Source organism: Triturus cristatus, chromosome 5_1 (assembly GCF_964204655.1).
Source record: "Triturus cristatus chromosome 5_1, aTriCri1.1, whole genome shotgun sequence".
NCBI classification, from domain to species: Eukaryota; Metazoa; Chordata; class Amphibia; order Caudata; family Salamandridae; genus Triturus; species Triturus cristatus.
In genome coordinates this window covers 2103218-2126834 of record NC_140587.1, presented here as the reverse complement: position 1 = coordinate 2126834, position 23617 = coordinate 2103218, and the positions used below count along the sequence as shown (strand labels likewise).

General features: G+C 43.8%; 1 protein-coding gene and 1 long non-coding RNA gene across 2 annotated transcripts in view; one reads left to right on the top strand and one right to left on the bottom strand.

Moving 5' to 3' along the window:
* Positions 1 to 23617, bottom strand: part of LOC146829907 (CD5 antigen-like) — a 459716-nt gene that overhangs the window by 18801 nt on the left and 417298 nt on the right. The window contains exon 6 of the mRNA XM_085604183.1: positions 15529 to 15561. Within this exon, the coding sequence (XP_085460309.1) occupies positions 15529 to 15561 (33 nt within the window). The remainder of the gene's footprint in view (positions 1 to 15528; positions 15562 to 23617) is intronic.
* The window catches only part of LOC146829910 (uncharacterized), a 253409-nt gene that overhangs the window by 202421 nt on the left and 27371 nt on the right, over positions 1 to 23617 (top strand). The gene's annotated exons all lie outside the window — the stretch shown is intronic.

The following is a 23617-nucleotide window of genomic DNA, read 5'->3' as shown; positions in this document are numbered from 1 at the left end:
GAATCAAGTCTCCTTTTCATGTCAAGAAGGGAGAGAGTAAGTTTGGTCCACTTGTTCTTGTTACCAAGGTGGGAAAGAATTCCATTCAAGTTGAAGGAGGGAAATGGTGGAATGTATGTAAAATTGTTAAAGTTAAGAATGTTATTCCATGCTCTTCTTCGGCTTCTCCTGATATGGTGGTCAGTGGACCTCTCGAGGTCCCGGCTAGGAGAAGTGGGAGAAAAAAAATGATTCCCGTAAGGTGCCATATGTGAAACGTTTTATTTTAGTGTTCTCATTTTGTATTTTCCGTACATGCCTTGTTGTTTCCTTTATTTCCAGTTCATGCTTTTATTTTTGCTTTTTTTTAAAGTGAGAAAGGAGGAGGCTTTAGATGTAGTTCTGTTCATCGTATTCTGTCATTGGTGACATCAGGGAGAATGTTAGGATGTTGCCAGGTTACGGAGTCGTTGTGGGATATGTCTGGAAGTGGAGCTTGGGACAGTTGGAGGCTGCTGTGGATCGGCCGTACTTCCCTTTGCTGTATAGCTGTTTGTGCTATTAAACTTCACTATCTCTTCAACTGAAAGGTCTACAGCGTCATCACTACAGCTGTATTTTGAATGATTTCTCAGTCCCCTTCAGAGGAATCCACAAACTCTGGGTACCTTTACAATCCCCAGGATGTTGAAAGCAAAGGAGGCAAATTTGGCATGGACGCCTTATGTGGACAAAAAGTTACCAGGGCCTAAGCGTGAACTACGCCAAATAGCTGAAAAACGTTTTAGCACAGGGGGAAAAGGCCTAGCAGCGAAGGAGTTAAGGTCAACATTAGCCAAGGAGATGAGGTGATAGTGCACCCAAGTGGGTATTTTTTTCTTTAGAAAGTACAGTGTTGGTAGGTTGGTTAGACATGGGCCCCAAGGAGTCCATCTCCTCCTCTACTTGGTATCAGTTGTTAGAAGAGGGACCAGGAGGGGATTTCCTGTCTTATAGCCGTCCTCTCCAGTTGGTAATGCTGAGATGGCTTCAGCCACCCCTTCCTCTGTAAACACCCCCTCCATGTACGCCTGTCGAGGGAAGGCACAGCAGGGCCAATTTTGTCAGGTGTGGCTTGCAACACTGATGCATACATTGAAGAAGAATATTGTAGGAAAGTAGGATCTGCTTCTTATGGTTACCCCCACTTTTTGCTGAATGTAATACTGTTTTTGACTAGTCTGACTGGGATCCTGCTAATCAGGACCCCAGTCTAGCTGCTTTCTCCCTAAATTGGTAATGTCATGTACTAGGTATACTCCAGATTGGATACTGGGGTACCATTGTCAGCCCTAGTATATGGTACCCATGTTCCCAGGGCATAGATACCCCAGAGACCTCCCATGGGCTGAAGCATGTATTATGCCACCCATGAGAGGCCATGCAAAATGGATCTACAGGTCTGCCATTGAAGCCTGTGTAAGTTGGTGCTTGCACCACTTACTTAAGATATAGGTTCACTATATCTAAGGGTCACTGCACTTAAAATCTATAAGTCACCCCTATAGCAGGCCTTAACACTCCTGAAGACAGGGTGCTTGGATCTAAGTGAGAGGGTGTCACTACATGAGCCGGACACCCCTGCAGCCTACAGAGTCCATTCTCCCGGGTTGTTAGTGAAGCAGCCATTTATGACATATAGGGCCAGATGTATCAAAATTACATTTTGTGAGTCTATAATAGCGAATTTTACAGATTCACTATTATAGACTCGCAAAATGCAATGTATGTAGGAATCTGCCAATATTTTGCAATTCCTACACATTACTCAATTTGCGTGTCGCAAATAAGGAATGGCTTCCAATTCATGTCTATGGGCCTAGAGGTCCATAGGAATGACAGAAATTGCATGCGCCATTTCAAGGATGCAAGGGATTCATAAGGACACTCTGATGCACCCCTGAAATGTGCATGTGTGCACATGTGGCGCACATACACGCCCTGAGGGCATGTATCTGAGCCACATGGCACTTTGAAAAAATGCATATTTATAGGAAATCGCAAATACCAGCAACTTCAAGTTGGTGGTAATTTATGATTATTGCAATTTGCGATGACTACTAGAATAGCATTTAGGTATTTGCAAATTGGAATCCTCTAAATGCGTGCGCAAAATAGGGAATCGCAAATTTTGCGATTCTTTATTTGCAAGTGGGTTTTTTCTTCCCTACATTGCACACTACGATATTGCGATCACAAAAAGTGAAATTCTGCGAATTTCACCGTTTGCAATCGCAATTTTGCTTGATTCATCTGGCCCATAGAGTGGCATTATGCGACCGCATGATGATCAACTCTAAAATGACTGAAGCAAACACTATCGTTTTTGGTGTCAAACATGTTGGACTCATACCCCCACACCGCTACCCGGTGTGGGAGGTATGATTCCACCCCTCAGAAGTGAGCTTCATGGAGTCCCTGGTGTTCCTGGTAACAGCCTTCTAGTCCCGGACAGCACAAAATGGTTGCTGCCGACCAGAGACACAATTCCGCTATCCTGCTGCTGAGCAAAGCTCGAGCAGGGAAAGGCAGAACAATAGGCATCCTGTCACTGGGAGATGTGACCACCTCTCAGACAGGATTTAGTGTATTAGAGCTGGCTGGGTGCACTTTCCAGTGACCGAAAGTCTGTATGAGGGGCACATTTGGTGTTGGCTGTTGGCTCCTGCTCTGGCACAAAACTGGACAAAGGACATGAGAGTAACCTCCCCACTGTCCAGACCCTCCCCTAGGAGGTCCCCTGAATCTGTCTAACCCTCTCCTGTGGGTAGTTAAGGGTTTACCTTGCTGTAGGTCTCTGGATTCGACGTGGACAAGATTATGAACCAGAAACCACTGAACTTCGACAGGCTGGACACTCTGGACTTTGCTGGACTTCGTTTGGGACCTACCTTATCTCCCACTCAGTCTGCTGTATCGACTGAGCCCGTGCACCATACAGGATCTGTGTAGGACCTGTAGAGCATGAAGGATAACCAAAGATATCTCACTTGGAGTGAAGGAGTCACTCCCCTGCATTCACAGGCACCTCAATATTGCTGACTGGTCTACTCATCCTGAGCTCCTGCAGACTCTGAAGGAATCATCAACACAGGAGGTGGGATTTTACATCTCTTGAGGCCCGAGCTGACCTCTTACCAAGTTTGAGGACAGAATCCTTTGTGGGGGCTGCAATACCTGAACCCCTGTGCACTGTGTACATTTGAAAGTGCAAGTACTTGCTGGCCGTTCCTGAACACATGCATTGGGCTACTAATAGCCCCAAATGCTGGCGCCATTTTCTACCAAGATCTCAGACCTCCTCGGATGGAGTGCTCTGTGGGCTGTTGTTTGGTGAAATCGCACTTGGTCTTCTCGCGACTCCTGTGCCTCCGGCCTGTGGGTCCACTTGAAGGTAAAATATGCTTTTATTGGGCTTCCCTGGTTGCTTCAGGCTTGCCCTGACTCCCTGCAATTGATGAGTCTCCTGTACCTTGCTTGTCCACACCGTACCCTTCCTTGCCCTTCTGCATGGTTTGCTATAGCCATGGCGTTTTTGTGCTCCCGCCGGACACCAACCCCTCAGCACTCGACATCCTTTGTGAGACAGCTCGCATCTGACTCCTGGTTGTTCTCGACATCTCCTGGTCCCCGCAACTGCAGAGTCAAGCACTCCATCAACCAACCTGAAGCACCCGACATCGGTGGGCATTTGTCTACCGAGCTCCTGGTCACTCCCAAGTGACCCAGACTCTGCCCCCTCTGCTTTCAGGTACTTCTCGACAAGAATCCACCTTTGGATTCCAATGGACACTTTTCTTCCTTACAGCTGCGACTCTTCTTTGAAGTTCTCCATTGGGTTCAACAGCGGTTTCTGACGCCATTTCAGATCTCTGCACCCGGCTTCCCTGGGATAGCTAAATTGGGTACTTCAGTATCCACGGGTAGGGTGGCTCTCCAGCCTTCCATCTTCCACAGGGTTTCTTCGAAGTCCACTGGGAAGGGTCCTTAAACTCTGACATGTCAATTGCGACTTTCCCATAGAATTGTAGGAAGCATGCGGTCTCATGCAGTCGAATTCCCACCCTGCACCCGTCCTCTGCGGGGTACCTATCTACTCACCTTGGGTAGTTCCTCGGGGTCCCAGCGAGTCTACATCCTCTCGACACTGTCTTGACTAGAGTTGTGGTTCTTATACCACCTATTTAGTATATGGTTTGGTCCCCTCCTGGGGCCCACTGTGTATTAGTGCTATTTACTCTCATTTCTGTGCTCAAGTATAGTGTTTGTTTTTTGATTATCTCTGTGTCGTAGATACTGTGTCGGAATCTATCTCGTCATCCCGCATTGTTTGTCCCCGTAGGGAATCACAACGCGGTCGTTACAACGACCGCATTGTGATTCCGCATACCATTACTCCGCAAGTTGGAACAACGACTTGCGGAGGGGGGCGCTGGATGTTGGAATAGTATAATTTACTATTCCAACTCCAGTCTGTGCGGACACTAGGGAAGGTGTTGGATTTTAAATCCAACACCTTCCCCCCCTCCGCAAGTCGTCATTCCGACTTGCGGAGTAATGGTATGTAGAATCACAATGCGGTCGTTGTAATAACCGCGTTGTGATTCCCTGCGGGGACCAAGTTTCGCGGTAAACGTTGTTTACCACTGTGTCGTACTAGATAGTGTTATATCAATATATACATATTTTTATAACTACTGTGTGGTTAACAACTTTACATCAATTCCACCGATATCTTAAGCATCCAACTGGACTTTGGTCTTAATTCAGTAATAATCATATTTAATAATTAAAGGTATGGGGGTCAAAGGGGCATAGCATCTCATACACTTCAGATGTGCGAAAGTTTCCTTGAGCAGTGTCCTTGGCCTTTCCATCTTATCGTGGCTGGCCAATTTGTGCCCCATGACTTGGATGACTTTTATATAGCCACAAAGAGGACAGTGTGTGGTCTGCCCCTCCTTTGGGTAGCCCACCTATTAATAGGTGGTCACAGGTAGCCCTTCAACTAAAAGCATTAACAGTTGAGGTTGGGTTAAGGGTCCCTATTGGAAGGACACAATCTGACCCAAAAGGATGACACACGTACAATACAGACAATCATACAAATAGAATAGACTACTTTCTGCGGCCAACGGTCATTGATAGGACCGCAGTAGAGTGAACAGAAAGTGACCACAATCCTCTTTCTGTGTCTATGCAAACATTATGAACTAAGATCTTTTCAGACATAGGCCCATCACATACACCAGGGATATCATTTTGACTACTGACAAACGCCACTTAAAATGGTACCAGGTGGCTGCTCTTCCTGATATAGTGTCTGCAGTGAATGTTGACCTCAAATATTTTCTTACACGTTTGAGGCCACCTTATCATCGCCAATCAGGTGATATCATCTCGCACTGACTTATTTGAAAAAGTAGTTGTGCACTTTTCTATCACCAATACACCTAGAAGCAATAGAACTAGAGGGAAACATTACTGATATACTAAGGAATGTCGCGTATTAAATCTTTCACTGGTTAAAGATATCAAATCCAAGAACACAGCTCAAATTTCCATACTTATGAAAGTCTAGAAGACGGCCATCTTTAAAGCTAAGTGGAATTGGGACGACCAGAAGTGGAGAGGTTGAAAGGATGAATATTTTGCTAAGGAATGCTCTAAATTCTGGTCATTGGTTGCCCTTGGTTCAGCTATGACTTCACTGGACATTTCTATGAACATTGCTCCTGTAGACTGAGCAGACTAGTTTAGTCAATTGTATTCTGCTGATTTTACTAGCCTAGCTCATGAATCGCATCCTGTTCCATGCATCTGGCCTAGTCCCTCTTCTACCCAAATGTTTGCACTCTCTGATGTTGCTCAATCACTCGACATTGTCCCGTGTGGCAGGGCCCCCGGTCTGGACGGTGACTCGGCTGACTTGTTTATAAGTGATCGGGAAGCCTGGTCTAGTAGTTACATCCTCTTAATTGCTAACACTACTGCAGCAGGGGCCCCAATCCCTGATATCTGGAAGGGTGCTATTGTTGTATCAATATATAAAAAGGGCGACAGACCCTTACCGAGCAACTATAGGCAAATCAGACTAATAAATTGCCTACAAAAAGGTTTTTTTCCAATGTTTTCTGGGGAAAATCAGGACTAGGCGTATGATCATGACGCACTTAGCCAGTTTCAAGCTGGATTTCACAGGAAAATGTCCATAATAGATTACATTTTTGGGTTTTTGTTGTTATACTGGAGAATGGTCACAATTGGCAAGGGCAACCTTTATGTTGCCATTGTAGATTTAAAGTCAGCTTTTGACTTAGTTTCTCAGACTGGTCTATGGAAGGCTCTCCCAGACATGGCAATGACTTCCAATATTCTTTCACTAGTGATACGCCTACACAAGGATAGCTATGCGCATGTCAGGGGGGGAGATCAAGACCAGTTGATAAATAGAATATCTGTTGCTAGATCTGTTAGCCAGAGCTGCTTACTGGTGCCCACATTGTTTTTGTTATTCCTTAGTGGCATAGTCCCCTTCCTAACCCAGTAAGACACGGACACTTCGCTCTTGGCAGAAACTAAAGTAACAATCCTTTTATTCATGAATGACACTTTGTTGATGTCCAAGACATCGAGCAGACAAAAGAAACTTTTGACTTTCTTTGAAAGTTTTGTTCCACACGTGGCCTGGGGATCAACACATCTAAAATTAAATTAGTCCTCATAAATCATTTAAAGGGAACATTGCCTGGGGAGGAATTCCCCTTGAATTTATGAACTCTTGTGACTGTGTACAGGCATTTCCTCACTATAGATGGTCCTTGACGTGCCCTCTTGCAATAGCGGGCATATTTTGGTTTTGGGTATCTCTGCTTTCTCTAGGTCTGGGCGGCGACCTTCACTCCATTTGCAGAGTATACAGTGTTTTCCACACTCCGCGGAGCACACGGAGTTCCAAAAAAAGGGATTCCAGACCACCTCCCAGCGAGATTTCTCAAAACGGGCGGTCGGAGATGGCCGTGACCGCTCACATTGAGAAACCTTCTGTTTGCGTTGAGGAAGCAACCACTCAAGTAGAACATCTACTCGGGCAGCAGAAAGAATCAGCGCCCTCTTGCACTGCGCATGGTGCAGTTTACAATGATTTTACAGCACGGGACAAACACCCAGCGCTAAAGATTGGCTTGAATGGCACAACCTAATGAAGTCTGCGGATAGCGGAGCTCGGCATAGCACGGTGTAGTTTTTTGGTCACTTTGCGGAGTTCCGCATAGCGGATGCGGAACTCTGCCCAGGCTTAACTTTCTCCTCAACTTAAAGCTCACATTTTCTTAGGCAATACTGCAAGTAGGAGAAGTTACACTTGGGATCTCCCCATCCGCACCGGATACAGTCTTCCAAAAAGGCCATGTCCTCTGGATCAAAGGATCACTCTTTCGACCAGGGTCTATCATACCGACCCTCCCTTTTGGTCCAGCTGGCTAGCAGGTTGCAAAATGGTCACTCGAAGATCGCACCTTCCTTTCTGGTCACTATCTCCCTTGGGGCCGGTTTGTCTATCCCGCACGTCCGGGGGGATTAGCGGACGTCTTTGTCACTGCTCTCCTTGTGTGCCCACAAAGGTGCCATGTTTCTTCTCCTGCATCTTAATTGAATTTTCAGCAGGCTACCTTGATCTCTTATTTTCTGGTCAGCCCCTCTCCTGCCCTGCCAGTCTTGTGAGGCTTGAGTCTCAGGCACAATCCTCCACTCTAGTTCCGGCTCGGACTCATCTCCGAGCGGCACTCTGTGCCTACCTCTGTTCTTCTTAGGTGGAGAGTGCGTTGCTCTGTGCCTATCGCTGCAAAATCCCCATCCACAAAACCAATCCCAGGGAACCCAAATGACCCTTACACTCATCTACAGTGAAGTCAGACAACCACTGTACCACCGCAACAAGGGTCAGGTAGTTGGACGAACACAGGGCAACAGCAACCACAGATAGAAAGCCCGGCCCAACAAAGACTGGGGCCACAGCCCCCGGAGGGAGGAGCAACTGTCTTATCAGACAAAGGCCTTACACAGTCGCAAAACCCAAATACAAACTAAGTTCAAACCCCAATGAAAAACATCCACTCCACCCACGCTTCAAAATCTGTTTCAAAAACAGAAAGCTGTGAGATAACATTAGGAATTCATGCCTTTTACTTGCATTTAGGAAAACTCAGGGCTGTTGTATGATTTATCGACCAGGAATCCGCACTAGAGTCCACCATTTTGAGACCTGTAGGAGCCTTGGCCTCACTCTGCTGTTGATCCCCCAGGGTGGGGTTGGCTAGCCACACCCCGGGGGGAAGGCAGTCTAAAAAGGGGGAGGAGCCACTCCCTGTCCACACATGTCTAATTGGGATGGGTTCCAATAACCAAATCAAAAGGACCCAATTCTCGGGCCTCTCACCGGGTGACCAAATTTCCTTCAAGGCATGTAGCACCGACAGGAAAGCAGCCTCCAGCCAAATGGCGGCCCCCTTTCAGTTCCAAAATGAAGTAATGTTCTAGTGTCGGGAGCCAAGTTTCTTGCACACTTGGTATGATGAAGACACCATAACCTCCATAGCACGTGCACAAAGTCTGACAGATTGCAAAGCTCTGCATAGTGCACTGGACCCTCATTGTAGCAATTAGGCATGGGCGAAAATTCCGTTCCGCTCGCGGAAATTGCGATAATTTGACATTTTCACGTTCCGCGGAGAGCACGAAAATGTCAAAATTCCCACAATCCGCATCTTACCAGAAATTTTTGCTCGCTCGCGCTGTAAAAAAATACATTCTCGCATGCGTGTGATCGCCTTACCTGAATCCCCGCGTTCGGCGACAAGTTTTCCCGATCCGGTCGCGTTCTCCAGGAGTTGTTGGATTGTTGGTAGCCATTTGCGCTATCTCGCGACAGTTCACGCCCGCAGTAACGTCATTCGTCTCGCGATCACGTCATTCGTTGCGCTATCATGCACCGCAACAAGATGGCCGCGCCCGTGAGCAACCGCATGGGTAAGTTGGCGAGCCGCGACCACACAGTAAATACCGCGAATGGGCGGGAAAAAAACTTCCGCATCTTCGCGATATTTCCGCGTGTTTGCGGAGATATTTCACATTTTTGCGATAGTTTGTGAAAGTGAATTTCGCAAATTCCGCCCACCCCTAGTAGCAATATTCTGCCTCCTCCTTTCCCTCAAGGTTTTTCAAACATCCAAAAGCCTGCTCACCAGGTCATGTCCTTCCAAAGCAGCAAAAATATAATTCTGCCAGTTAAAAGTCCCTGTCCAGAGCCAGGGAAGCAGGCCCAAAAAATCTTGGATAAGTTCTGGTCTAAGGTAGAGGGGGATGCTAGAAAGAACAGAATCTGCTAAATTTCATCACAACTTCATGTTAGATACTCAGAAACCCGCTCACCGCTGAATAGTGCTTGCTACACCATCTCACAAGGCCTTAAACACACAGTCTGGGAGAGGTGATAAGCCCAATCTCAGACAGTACCACATCAGAAACACACGGGGGATGTGGAACAGATTTTTGACCCCTTCCAGTGTACAGCCATGGAGACAGCAAATCAGATGAAGACGTAGGGAAGGGCCCTAAGATCCATAAAGAGAACCCCCAAACCAGCACAAAAAGAAGCCTCTAGAAAAAGGGCGTAGTCAAGTCAACTGGCCCCACTAGGGAGAATCAAACTGCATGCTGCGTATCGAGACTGGAGGGGTACACATGTTACCTCAGGGGACATTGCAATGGTCAACAACACCCAATTGCGACATACCCCCTCTTTATATGTCACCCCATGCCTGTGTAGGTCAAAAGACACAACCCACATTGATGTAACACCCCCTTGTATCCTTTTCTGGCATGGTGAGGTGAGTCAACCAACGACCAATAAGTAAAAATTAAGGCGATCCATGAATAATCACTCACTGCTAAAATTGCACAAATGTATGTAAAAAGTAGGCCTGGGCGTAGTTCGCGAAGTAGCACTTCGCGAAGCTACGCAAAGTGAGGTTCTCACTACGCGAGCTACGCGTAGCACTTCGCGAACTGCGTAGTACCTTGTTCGCACTGTGCCAGATGTCGTTTTCAATGATTGCACAGTGCGGAAAAGCAACTGGCACTGTGCAATCATTGAAAATGGCATCTTGCACAGTGCGAGCTGTAGTTTCTGCTGCTCGAGTAGATTTTTACTCGAGCTTCAGCTTTCTCAACGCAAACTGGTAGTTTCTCATCGCGAGCGGTCGCGAACATACGCGACCACTCGCAATGAGAAACCTGACCTCCTCGCGTTGGGAATCTCGCCGGGAGGTTTATTTTCCATGCTCGCGATCGCCAACTTGAAGTTGCTGATCGCGAACTAGGAAAAAGTCTCGCCGGGATGTCATTTTGCTTGCTCGCGGTCGCCAACTTGACGTTGAGGACCGCGAGCAAGCAAAAAATGACCGCAGCACTACGCAACACTACGCTACGCGTGTTCGCACTGTGCTACGTGCAGTTCGCATAGTGCGAACTTCGCAAACTACGCAAGCGTAGCGTAGTGCTTCGCCCAGGCTTAGTAAAAAGTCCACCCCAAAAAGAAAGACACAGGAACCTCCACTGCAGATTTATGAAGACACATGTAGGGCAAACGCCATTTACTACGCAGTTTAAACCACATAGTGCCTTTACAGCATGGGCACTACATTGAAAACATAGTTCCCACACATTACTTTAGAACGTAAGTCACTACAATGACTTGCTTAGGGAATACGGTGTTGGACTAGTGTTGGAATAAAGTTCAACACCTTCCCTATTAATACACCGACTGGAGTTGGAATAAAAAATAATACTATTCCATAGTCCAGCGCCCCACTAAAGCGAGTCGTTGTAACGACTTGTGTGCTAAAGCAATGCGCGGTAACAACGCAGTCATGATAGTGACTGTGTTGTTAAGCCACGTGTGGTTTAGGAGTGCATGATTCCATCATACAACTCACATGTAGGGATGCAAATATTTTCTGAACTAACCCACAAACAACAGCTATATTCCAACAGGTCTGCAATTGAGTCACTGAAGTGGACCACCTTTACAGAAGCCCACCAACTGTTCAGCGACCACGTCCATAATACTAAATAAGACCCAGGTGTGGGAAAAAAGACCATGAACTTTTTAAATAAACTCTTTTCACAAGCTTTTTGAACCTTTCGAAAGTAAAGAAAACCAATCAACAAAGGACTACAGAAGTCTCCCCTGGACGTCTGTTAAAGGTTTTCAACATCAGATTAGACTTAAGCCAGTTGCCCAACCCATTGTTCACAGGGTTCATCCTTGCGCACTTAGTGATAGAAGTGAGCTTAAGTCAGTCCTCAAGTCATTGTGTGATGAAGGGGTTATCACACCTGGTGACTCCTCAGAATGGGTATCTCCCATTGTTATTGTCAGAAAAAAATCTGGGGAGGTCAGGTTATGTGCCGAGTTACGCACTTTGAATAAAAACATCTTGATTGGCTGCCATCCCCTTCCCAAGATTCATGAGCTTCTTGCCAGTTTGGGTGGGGCAAAGTTTTTATTTATCATTGACCTTCGTTCAGCTTATCACCAAATACCCCTTATAGTGGATTCTCAAGAGTTGACTACTTTTGTCACACCTTTCGGGGTTTACAAGTATCTCAGGTTACCTTTTGGCCAGGCCACCGCAGCTAGTGTCTTTAAGAAGTTGATGGATAATCTTTTCAAAGACATGCCGTGGGTCCAGGCCTATCAGGATGATATCCTGGTGTTTGCAGAAAATTTGGAAACACACTTGAACAATTTGACTAAAGTTTTAAGGAAATTAGATGAAGCAGGCATTTTGGTACCCAATAACTGGATTACTTAGGTCATACCTTGTCAACCAAGGACATCAAACCCAAGTTCTCCCATATCAAGGCCATTAGTCATTCTGTTCCTCCCAAAGACAATGATACCCTTCGGTCATTTTTGAGATTAGCAGAATATTATGCACGGTTTGTTAAGGGTTATGTTCAAACAGTTGAACCATTGTGTGCTCTCCTGCGCAAGGGTTCAAAATTTGTTTGGTCTGACAAAGTCTCCTCCTCCTTCAACCAAGTCAAGAAATTCATTGTCGAGGCACCTGCTTTACACACTTTTAAAGATGGCTATAAATCTTTCATCATGGTGGATGCCAGTCTCACAAGGTTGGGTACAGTTCTAGGTCAATGGGTGTCTGGAAAAGAACACAACATAGCCCTTTCTTCAAGAAGGCTCAAACCCTTTGAGACTCATAACAGTACAATTGAACGCAAGTCCCTCGTATGTGTTTGGGCAATTGATAAATTTAAAAATTACATTTTGGGACGTGAATTTGACCTTTTTACTGGCCATAAACCCCTTACTCATTTATTCAATGGTACAGGGCTTGGCAAGGCTTCCACCAGATTGGTTAGATTACTTTTGCGTTTACATGAATTTCACTGTTCTATTAAGCACAATGCTGGTGGTAAGAACTTCAGGGCTGACTGTCTCTCACGCATGGCTTATCTCGATGATTCTGATCTTGAGGATTTTGAGGACACAGAATGTGTTGTGGCAGCTTTAGACGCTGTCAAAGAATGCCCCAACATTACTGAACAGTCATGGTCAGAGGCTTACAGCAAAGATGAAATTCTCAAACAGGTTATGGAGTACATTGTCAAGGGATGGATCGAGAGCAGAAAACTTTCTTTTGAGTTGAAAGCTTTTGCCATGGTGGCATCTGAGTTATCCCTTGTCAATGGTATGGTCATGCAACACGATTCCTTTCTTCCTCCGTCAAGTCCCAGGAAGGACATCCTCAAATCTGCACACCATGGTCATTTAGGTGTTACGAAAACCTCTCAACTAATCAAATTGTACTATTGGTGGCCATCCTTGGAATCCCAGGTCAAAGTTTGTGTTAATTCATGCATTGAATATCTTTTATCAGATAAAAATCGAAATTGATGAGTACACCATTGCACCCTGTTCCTTTTCCCAACAGACCTTGGGACAAGGTTGGCTTAGATTTTTCTGGACCGTATGATGTTTTACCTCATAACCTTAAGATTCTCATTCTCATGGTTGACTACCATTCTAAATGGATTTGTCATATGTTCTGTGACTCAGCCAGGACCACTAATGCCATCAAATGTTTGAAAAATGTTTTTTTCTGTAGAAGGTTCCCCATCTATTAATGTAACTGACAATGGTACACTTTTTGTCTCGCACAAGATGTGTACATTTTTAAATGAAAACGATGTTACTCATTATAAAGTTACTTTTTATTCTCCAGCGTCCAATGGTTTGGTCGAAAGGGTGAACAGGTTAGTTTAGGTCGCCATTCAAGCAACCCTTTCGTCTGGTCAAGACATTCAAGATTGTGTTGAGGCTAAATAATAGTCTTAGAATATTTTGCTTCACTGAACAACAGGAGTTCCTCCTCTTACCCTTTTGAGGGGCAGAAACACCCACAGCAATTTGTGTCCCAATTGGCCACAAACCAAGCATGATAAGGGTGGCCCCTGTAACAAAGGTCTTGTGTCTCGAGTGTTGTATAAGCAAAATCTTATGAAGTCTTAACATGATTCAGGTAAAAAGTTTAATAATATGGAGATGAAAGTCAATGATTGGGTTCTTATCAAAAATCTCAAAAAAGTTTCTAAGGGTTAGTCTACATTTTCTGCCCCTGTTCATGTCACGGGTGTAAGCAAAGGTTCAGCACTCCTTGGTAGTAAGGGGTGGTGGAATAAAAGATCGCTTGTTCATCTTTCTGAATCACAGGTTAAGTCTTTAATGCAGTTGTCTAAATAAGAGGTTGAACAATGTGACTGGACTAGTTAGTTGCGTGATCCCACTTTTTGTGTTTCACCACCTGTGCGAGAACAGGATACAGGGGGAGATTTTCCCTCTCAATGTTCACCCTCATATGTCAGTCAGCATGAAAGTCCTGTCCCTGAGGCTGTTTTGATGTCGCAGGTTTTCCTGTACGATCTGATGATTTGGTATCTCATAGAAGAAGATTACCCTCCAGGTTCAATGATTATGTTTTGTCATGAATTTGCAACTAGGACTTTTCGTTACTCCTTTTGCATTCACTTTAAAGTTATGCTTACCATGTTTTTTGCCACCAAATTTTTCTTCTGCCTCCTTGTCCTTTTCCTTCTGTTCTTTGGGGGGCGGGAGAAGTAGCTTCTTACTTACTTTGCTCCGAGGCATCCTCGCGCTGTAGCCAGCGCAAGAGTGTCTCGCTCTATATTGTTGTTTGAATATGGTTCCACAATCCGGCTGTTCTTTGTGTGCCATGATTCTGCCAACATTAATCAGTTGGCAGAGATCCTGGTACGCGGTGGGAGTGCTCTGTCGTGGGTATTTCACTGATTGAAAATAAATCCACTTTTACTTACCTCGAAGTCTTCTCGTCTCCTCCTTACTTCAGTAGCTCAGCCAGTTGTCTTTCTGCCTCGCATGAAAGTTTAAAACATTTGGCCCATAATCTTGACTTCTTCGGTGAACCCAATAAAGACATGTAGTGCGCCTTCATAAAGGCTGTGATCGGAGGGAGTGGAGGCAATCAGTGGACGAGGACAAGCACAGAATGCCAGACAGCAGCTCTGACAGCCATTACATCCAATGAGCACCCTAAAACCTCAGGTGCTAGATGCATACTGATGGACCCTCATTGGGGCTGCACCAACGCTCATGTATCCAAACACTAGTTTGTGCATACATTAGGAGAATGTGGAGGGGTCCAGTCATGACACACGACAGGCAACAGACATTTACACAGGAAGGGGTCCAAGAAGCAAGGCTCGTACACCATGGCTACAGACCAAACATGACCTTCTACCAATCAGGTCACAGGATTGGGAGTTACTCCTGATAAAAGTAGTACCTCTTTGGGTGGCCATGCCCTCCAGCAAAGTCTCCCAAATCTTTGATTAACAACATACAAAGGTATTATCGAGCACCTGTCAAGGGGTTTGTGTTACGAGACTCATCTACAGGAACACACACCAGGTCTGTCAGAATGATAAAATGAGGAGCAGGCAAGCATATTTCTTCTAGGGATGGGATTTTTGACTCTACAACACACAGCTGTTATCTGATTCAGGTAATGATAACATAATATCAGCCCATGTTTTATATATGATTTGTTTATTTTCTTTAGTTCATCACATTGTAACTCCGTCATGAGTAAAAGCTCTCCTGTGGGCCATGAACACCTATTTTGAATCCCTTTTGGATATATCCAGTGTGCGCAATAGTACTTACCAGAGTACCCAGAAGTTTCCTCAGTAATCTTCAGGACAAAGATGCTGTTTGTAAAAGTTGTAATTGTTTTTGTTTAAGAAGAAATTCATTTTCATGGTTTACATAAGGATAGGCATAAAGAGTAATCCTTACTTCAAATTTTAAGGCACTCTTATCCACCCAACTTCAACGTAACATATTTTAATTATTCAATGCATTCTTTTCACTGAGAAAATGGAACTTACCTTTGTAGATGGTTGGGTTCAACTTCCGTGTTTCTGGGGAGAGAAGATGTGTGAAAGGTCAGGGCATTTAGACTACATGGTGCTACAGAGCAAAGAAAAGGTAAACTGCAGAAAATGTGAACTTTATCAGTAATCGTAGATGTAATGTTTCACAGAAGATGTATTTGCCCCAGTCTCCTGCCTGGGATTAGTGGGGCTCTTTATAACTTTATGTATTTACCCCAATCTCTTATCGGGGATTAGTGAGGCTGTTTATAACTTGATGTATTTACTCCAGTCTCCTGCCGGGGATTAGTGGAGCTCTTTATAACTTGATGTATTTACTCCAGTCTCCTGCCGGGGATTAGTGGAGCTCTTTATAACTTGATGTATTTACTCCAGTCTCCTGCCGGGGATTAGTGGAGCTCTTTATAACTTGATGTATTTACTCCAGTCTCCTGCCGGGGATTAGTGGACCTCTTTATAACTTGATGTATTTACTCCAGTCTCCTGCCGGGGATTAGTGGGGCTCTTTATAACTTGATGTATTTACTCCAGTCTCCTGCCGGGGATTAGTGGGGCTCTTTATAACTTGATGTATTTACTCCAGTCTCCTGCCGGGGATTAGAGGATCTTTACAAAAGACGGGGTAACCCAATCTGGTCAAGGACCTGGGTAATGTATATTACAAAGAACAGTGGTCCTGGACCTATATTTTGAATGAATTAATCAAATTACTTTGTATTTTATGATTCAGTTAACCATAACATTAGATGAATTAATACAGCAAAAGGAAGAAAAACGACCTGGAAAGGAATTCATCGTGTGTTTATTCAATGATATATTGGAAAAATGCCATCCATGTGATATTTAATCAAATGAATTAATCAAAGGGAGGTTGCACCAGAAGAGAATGTGCAGTGAAAAGGAGAGGGTGCTCAAGTGTAAGGAAATCAGAGGAAAGAATACTTCAACATATTATCTAAAATTTAATATGTCAGGGCAAGGAAGCACGGTTACAAGTCACCGTCTTAGCTGGTCTGTCCCAATGTCATTCATATAATCTTTGACTTTTGTTCAAACACAGAAATCAATTCTGATACAGCACATGGAAGAGGATATTTCGGGTACAGACTGAATTCAAAGGGGGGCGTCGACGTTTCGATCCGACTTGCGACCATAAGGGAAATTAAACAGCCTCGGTCTTGCGGATCTTCATCAGGACTAGGCCTGGGCAACCTATCAGTTATAGGCGATGTGCAAATTCATGGTTCATACTTGGAGTCCAATAGAATGAATATAGTCAACCTTGACAATAAATGTCCAAAAGTGAACCACCAGAGGCTTCAAGGGACGATTACAGCCAATGTTCAATTGTAAAGTTAAGCGGTCAACTGGGGTTCCGTTGATTGTTTGGAAAAAGCGCGCCTCGTCAGTACGCGGTCGTCACTGTGGAGTCAGGCATGAATGAAAGCCAAGGTTGATTTCTGTGTTTGAACAAAAGTCAAAGATTATATGAATGACATTGGGACAGACCAGCTAAGACGGTGACTTGTAACCGTGCTTCCTTGCCCTGACATATTAAATTTTAGATAATATGTTGAAGTATTCTTTCCTCTGATTTCCTTACACTTGAGCACCCTCTCCTTTTCACTGCACATTCTCTTCTGGTGCAACCTCCTTTTGATTAATTCATTTGATTAAATATAACATGGATGGCATTTTTCCAATATATCATTGAATAAACACACGATGAATTCCTTTCCAGGTCGTTTTTCTTCCTTTTGCTGTATTAATTCATCTAATGTTATGGTTAACTGAATCATAAAATACAAAGTAATTTGATTAATTCATTTAAAATATAGGTCCAGGACCACTGTTCTTTGTAGGGGATTAGAGGGGCTCTTTATAACTTGATGTATTTACTCCAGTCTCCTGCCGGGGATTAGTGGGGCTCTTTATAACTTGATGTATTTACTCCAGTCTCCTGCCGGGGATTAGTGGGGCTCTTTATAACTTGATGTATTTACTCCAGTCTCCTGCCGGGGATTAGTGGGGCTCTTTATAACTTGATGTATTTATTCCAGTCTCCTGCCAGGGATTAGTGGGGCTCTTTATAACTTGATGTATTTATTCCAGTCTCCTGCCAGGGATTAGTGGGGCTCTTTAGTTTGATGTATTTCCATTGCCATCTCACCTGTGTCATTTTACCCCCAGAAGACATTCCCTCAAAGAAGGTGGTCCCCTTCCAGTTCTTCCAACAGACAACTAGCAAATATTTTAGCCTCCACATCCGTTAAGGCAATTAAACGGTAGTTTGCAGGATTGTCTTGAAGACCGCTTTTGAATATTGGTTGGATGATAGTTCCCTGCCATGATTCAGGAATGGAACCTGTTTTAAGCACATCATTGAATAAAAATGTTAAAACCTCATGCCAATACTTTGGATTTGTTTTAAAAACTATGTTAGGGATTCCATTCGGACCGGGAGCTCCATTTGATCTAATATTATTTATTACTTTTTAACTTTCTCTACCGACCATGGCTCTTTGTCGAATAGACTCAGTGGATCGTGGACATTTAAGTCTGACCCGCCATCTTTTATTTTTTCTTGCGAGCCATGATGGGCAGAATCAAATTTATGAGAATCAAACTGTGGGCCCGGAGGAGCAGCATGAAGGTTATGGAAAAAATGTACCCAGCTTGATTCTTCAATATTGGCACTATTTCCGCTATGATTACCACGTTCAAGATTATTAATGATACCCCAGAATGACCTTGAGTCTTTAATTTTACATGAAAAATGTAATTTAGACCAAATTTCTTCATAGTGCGCTTGTTTAACCTTCCATATTTCGTTCTTGTATCCCTTTTTCAATTGTTTAATTTGTTAAGACACAAGGAAATTAGATTGTTCCTTTCGCTTTTCTATACAATGCTCTTGTTGCTCTATTAAGACTTCTTTTAAGGTAGAGTAACCGGCTCGAAAACCACCCTGGTTTATTTGAAGTCAAAGTTGCACCTTTTGATGTTTTAGAATTAGGAAAATCAACCAAAAGAGAGGAACACAAACAAGGCAAGAGAGCAACCATAGATTTTCCTTCAGCTATTGCGTCTTTTAAAATTAAATAAAAAAGGGCATCCAATATATCCTTTTCGGTTCTCTCATTCCATATTAACCTTTTAAGATTAAATGGAGTAGGAGCAGGTTTAATTATTCTTGTTTTCGGTAAGTGGTCAAAAGAGAAAGCGAAGGAAATAATTTGTGGATTATGATCACTCTCTATCCTTGGTAACTTGATAACTTTGAAGCAAATTTAACAGTTTCTCAGAAATTATGGAGTAATCAATAATAGAAGGATTACACGTTTTTTTGAATGTCGATGTGTGATCCTCGTCTTGCAATATCTTAAGATCAAATTTTATAAACTTTGGAATTAATCCACTGGGATAGAATTTTCGGGTATATATTCGGCTTTTTACAAGTAAAAAGATGTGTGTTAAAATCACCGGAAATGATTATCAATGAGTCTAAATGGTCATAGTATAACACTTTCACTATTTTCCACAAGCTCGATAGTTGGGTAGATTTAACCTTATGTTTTGGACTTATATAAATATTTAAAAAGATAATAGGTTGCTTGGAAATTAATTTAATACACTATAGCCATTTTACCTGAAAGTCAATCTCAAAGTGTTTAGCATCCAAGTTCACAGAAACATAAGTGGAAAGGCCGCCACTGGGGCGACCAACAGAGGCCTTACGGAGAGCCACATTTAAATATTCAAAATAACCAATAAGGGGTTCACAGACCATATTCCAAGTTTCCTGGAGCATTAATATGTCGAAGTCTCTAAGAAAGCTTATTACATCTGGATCCTCAAGAAGTGATTTAAAACCATTTGTGTTCCAAGAACAGACTTCAAAAAGTTTTAATGCTTTATCAAGAGAGTTCGGGCATCAATCGTGCTTCACAAGATTTCCATTTGCCAATGTAGACGGGAACCAACTCCAATCTTCAACTGGATTAATTTCTTTCTTTGACTCTTCACATATTCGAAGTCCTGGTTGACAGTTCCTTAATACCAAATGACAAATTAAACTTTGTTGATGGACCTGAGGCACCTTTCAAAACTCTAACGTGTGGTCCCGGACCTGTTTTTTGCCCACTGATATTTGAGTCCGGACTGCAAGATGACCTACTAGGAATCAACAAAGTCGGGTATTGAGACCCATAAATTCTCCAAACTTTGATGCCCCATTTCTCAAATTGATTATTATTGGTGAATATTTTGCTGATGATTTCATCACGTTGCCAAGCTGTAACGGTTATTTCATTATAGAGGTTATTACAATCTTTCTTAAACTCAACTGATTCCAAATCATCTGATGTTACATTCTTCAAATCTGCAATTGCATTCAATAATTTCAGAATATTTCCACGGTTCAGGATATCGTAGGGGCCTCTTGTAGTATACTGAGGGCAAAAGACTACTTTCTTCAGTTCATGCGAGTAATCTGTAAGCTCTATTTTCTCCTTATTTATATAACTAAGTGGATCCCTCTTCCCAACGGTAGGAGCCGAAACTGGAAATGTCGATTCTTCTAGTACATGGACTTCTGATGTCTTTTGGTCAGGGATGATTGATTGCTCAATATAGATCTCGTTTTGACTCTGATGGCTGACGTTATTTATAATTTTCTGTGTAGGTATTTTGTTCTCCACATCGATCGGGCAATTCTTTAGGAGGCTCTTCTCGCCTAATGACCCCTGACATTGATGGAGCAGAATTTTTTGACCATATACTGTCATTGGACATGTCAGGGGTAGGAATGCCGATAACTTGTCTATTTCGGTTAACCTTTGAGTTAACCGCAGGTGCTTCCGCGGATCTAAAAATCGTAAATAGAACTTTCGTATTAGGCTCGTTGGGTTCTTTAATGACAGCCTCCTTAAGGGTTTTTTTCCCTTTGATGATAATTCATTGTGGGTTTTCCTTAGCCTTTTTCTTGCCCTTTTGGACAGGATCTCAGAGTTTGTAGTAGCACTTGATGCTTGATTTACTTTAGATTGAATGGTGTTCACCTCATCCACTATTAATTGTTCCCTAGGTTCGGTTCTTTTGAGCCTATCTTGAGATAACTCAGACATTTTCAGGATAGTGGCATCATTTACGAGTTGTTCATTCGTATCGGCGACTTTACTATTTGCGCTAATTGCAATTTGGATTTGACTTTTACTCATTAGGTAGTTTAACATTTGTAATTTGGTTTCCTCTATTCACTTTTTCTTGTGAATTCACTGACTTTTCTATGGTTGTCAATACCGATTGGTTTGGGTAATTTGAGTAATTTGTTGCCACAAATAAATAAATTTTATCTTCGTGTGGAATTATTCTGCCTTGAGCTGTTCTACCCGACATCAGTTTTACTTCCTGTGCAAAAGAACTAACAATTGACGGTAGGTCTGAAATTTTGTCAATCAGTTGTGCACAAGTACAAGTTACTAGTTGGTTCTCTTTATTCGATCGGACTTTAGTTGTCAAATTAGTCAATTGGAGAAGTTTTGCATCGATCCCTACTACGTGGATAGCCAATGTATTTAAAATGTCTACTTGGATATTTAATTTATCTGAATGAAAGCTAAGAGCATTAGTGATTGAATCCATAGTGTGGAGTAAACTAGAAGGGTTGTTTTCTATGTCGCCAGATCTAGCTTGATAATTCCCATCAAATGTTGTTAATAATGATAAGTCCACCGGATTGAACTGGTTGTTTGGAACTACATGTGTGAATTTGCTTTGCTCATTTGAAATGAGCACATTCTCAGCACTGACAATACTTGGTACCAGTAGTGATTTGTTATTGATAAAGCTGTTTTCCAGGATTATACTTGACTGATCCGGACTAAATGACCTTACATTAACGACTATGGGGCATATTAGCAAGGTGAGGCGATAGAATTATTGCCGCTTTTGCGGCCGTTTTCGGCAGAAAAGCGGCGATAATTTTAGCGCCTAATTAGCAAGCTCACGCTAACACGCCAAAACTTGCTTTAGCATAGGAATTCCTAACGCCCAGCTTTGCATCTCTAATGAGATGCAAAGTGGGCGTTCCTGACCTGACATCTATCATCCTATGGAAGGTGGATATCACGGCTAAGTTTGTGAGTCCCTATCATCAAGCTAACGCCACATTGCGTGAGATTATCGCTGGGTTTCCAGCGATAATCTCACGTTAGGCAGTTAGCGTGAGGATTTTTATCGCTTTTGAGAGAAGCGTTGCTAATAGCATGCTATCTCAGCGATAAAAATCCACGCTAGCCGGCGATAATTATCCTAGCGCTAAGTGCGCTTAGAGATAATTATCGCCGGTTGTTGCTGATATGCCCCTATATCAGTTAGGTCATTTGGACTGGATGATAATTCAGGTATCACTGGTGTCAATATTTGACTACCCCTCTTACTTTCTGTCTCGGCAGCGACATAGCCTAACATGAAGACCTCATCGCTTAAGTTTTGGTCCAGGCCTGAGGAGATGTTAATCACTGAGCCGATCTCACTTTGACTACAAACCAGCGATTTGAGAGGCTCCTCCCTTCTAGTTGGAATTACCGCTAGAGATTCATCGGCCATAGACAACGCAATGGATTGTATAGCAGAGTCTTGCAAATGAATTTGGGCTTTTGCCTGTAACTGGCCAGACGATTTTAGGATTGGTCTGAGGGTTGGAGACACTTCAAAATTTTCTGAGCCTGGATTTTTGATCTTAACTTGGAGTTTGCCACCATCTTTTAACTCCTCTGTTTCTGAGGGCAACTTAGATTGTAGTATTGCACACGGTCAGACTCTCTCTACACTTGTTGAAGATGAAGGTGATGAGAGGCCATTGTCAGTCTCATTATTTTAGTTTTTTTGTTGTTTTTGATACTGTTTTTGGTGCTGCTTAAAGAAGCTCTTGATAGACAGCTGATTCGCGTGGACTTGATCAGAATTTGTAGGGGGGACTGCCATTTTAGCTGAATCATTCAGGGGGGCTTCTTTTAACGTGCACTTCTTTGTAGTGGCACAAATTTCAAAGCTTTCCTCGATCTTTTGACGTCGCTTTGATTGGGGTCTGAGCGGCGCCCCTCGCTGTCGGCCTGATCTCATTGTCTACAGGCTAGGTCAAGGGTTTGAAGATTTGAAGATTAAATAAGCTTATATCCGTCCCCCCCGCTGCGCTTCTTGGTATCGATGAACGATGAACGATGTTGAAACAATTTTTTCAACTCTAACCGCAGATCCTAGCTTAAATTCTGGCTGTAGTGGCGGCTCATACGGTTTCAGCTGCTCCTCAGCTGTTCCTCAATGTTGTTCTCCTCACAGCTCCCTCATGCCCTCACTCGCGCTCACTCGCGCTCACTTTCTCCCGCTGCCACACGCCGGTGGTGAATCCAGGGAGCCCAAAAATACGAGCTGTGGGGAGGGCAGGGGTAGGGCAGGGAGCAGGCGAACAAAGGCACAACAAGTCTGGTCAACCCGTGGTAGGTGACCGCAGGAGCAGGAGGTAGATCGCAGGCGAATGGCAAAGTAACAGATCTGCAAACTCCCACTTGCCGCTTACCGCTTTCCGCCTCCCGCTCTCCGCTCCACCTCTTCAACTTTTCACCGCTTCACCTTACCGCTGCAGCATGGAGCCCCACAGAGCCACACGAAGCCACACAAAGCTGCACTAGGCCACCGGCCTGAAATCCGCAGTCCGCCAGACAGCGGACCAGCGGTCCAAGAAGTGACAGCCATGGAATGATTGAAAGACGGGTAGCAGGCAGGCAGCGAGCGGTGAGTGGTACAATGGTGGCTCCGGCGGTGTTGTGATTGTTGATGGAAACTGATTAAAACTGATGATACTGATGACAGCTTAGACAGCGAGGGTCATTTGGGTCGGTCGAGCATGAAGCCAGCAGCGATAAACTCAGCTCAGCTCCGAACTCCGCGCTCCGCGCTCGAAAGTGACGTCAGACGCCAACAAGAAACAACTCTCACTCATAGTCTTGTCCAACACAAGTCTGAGTGTGACTCCAGCTCACATGTGGAGAAGAAGCACTGCTCTCAAAGCAGTGTGTAAACT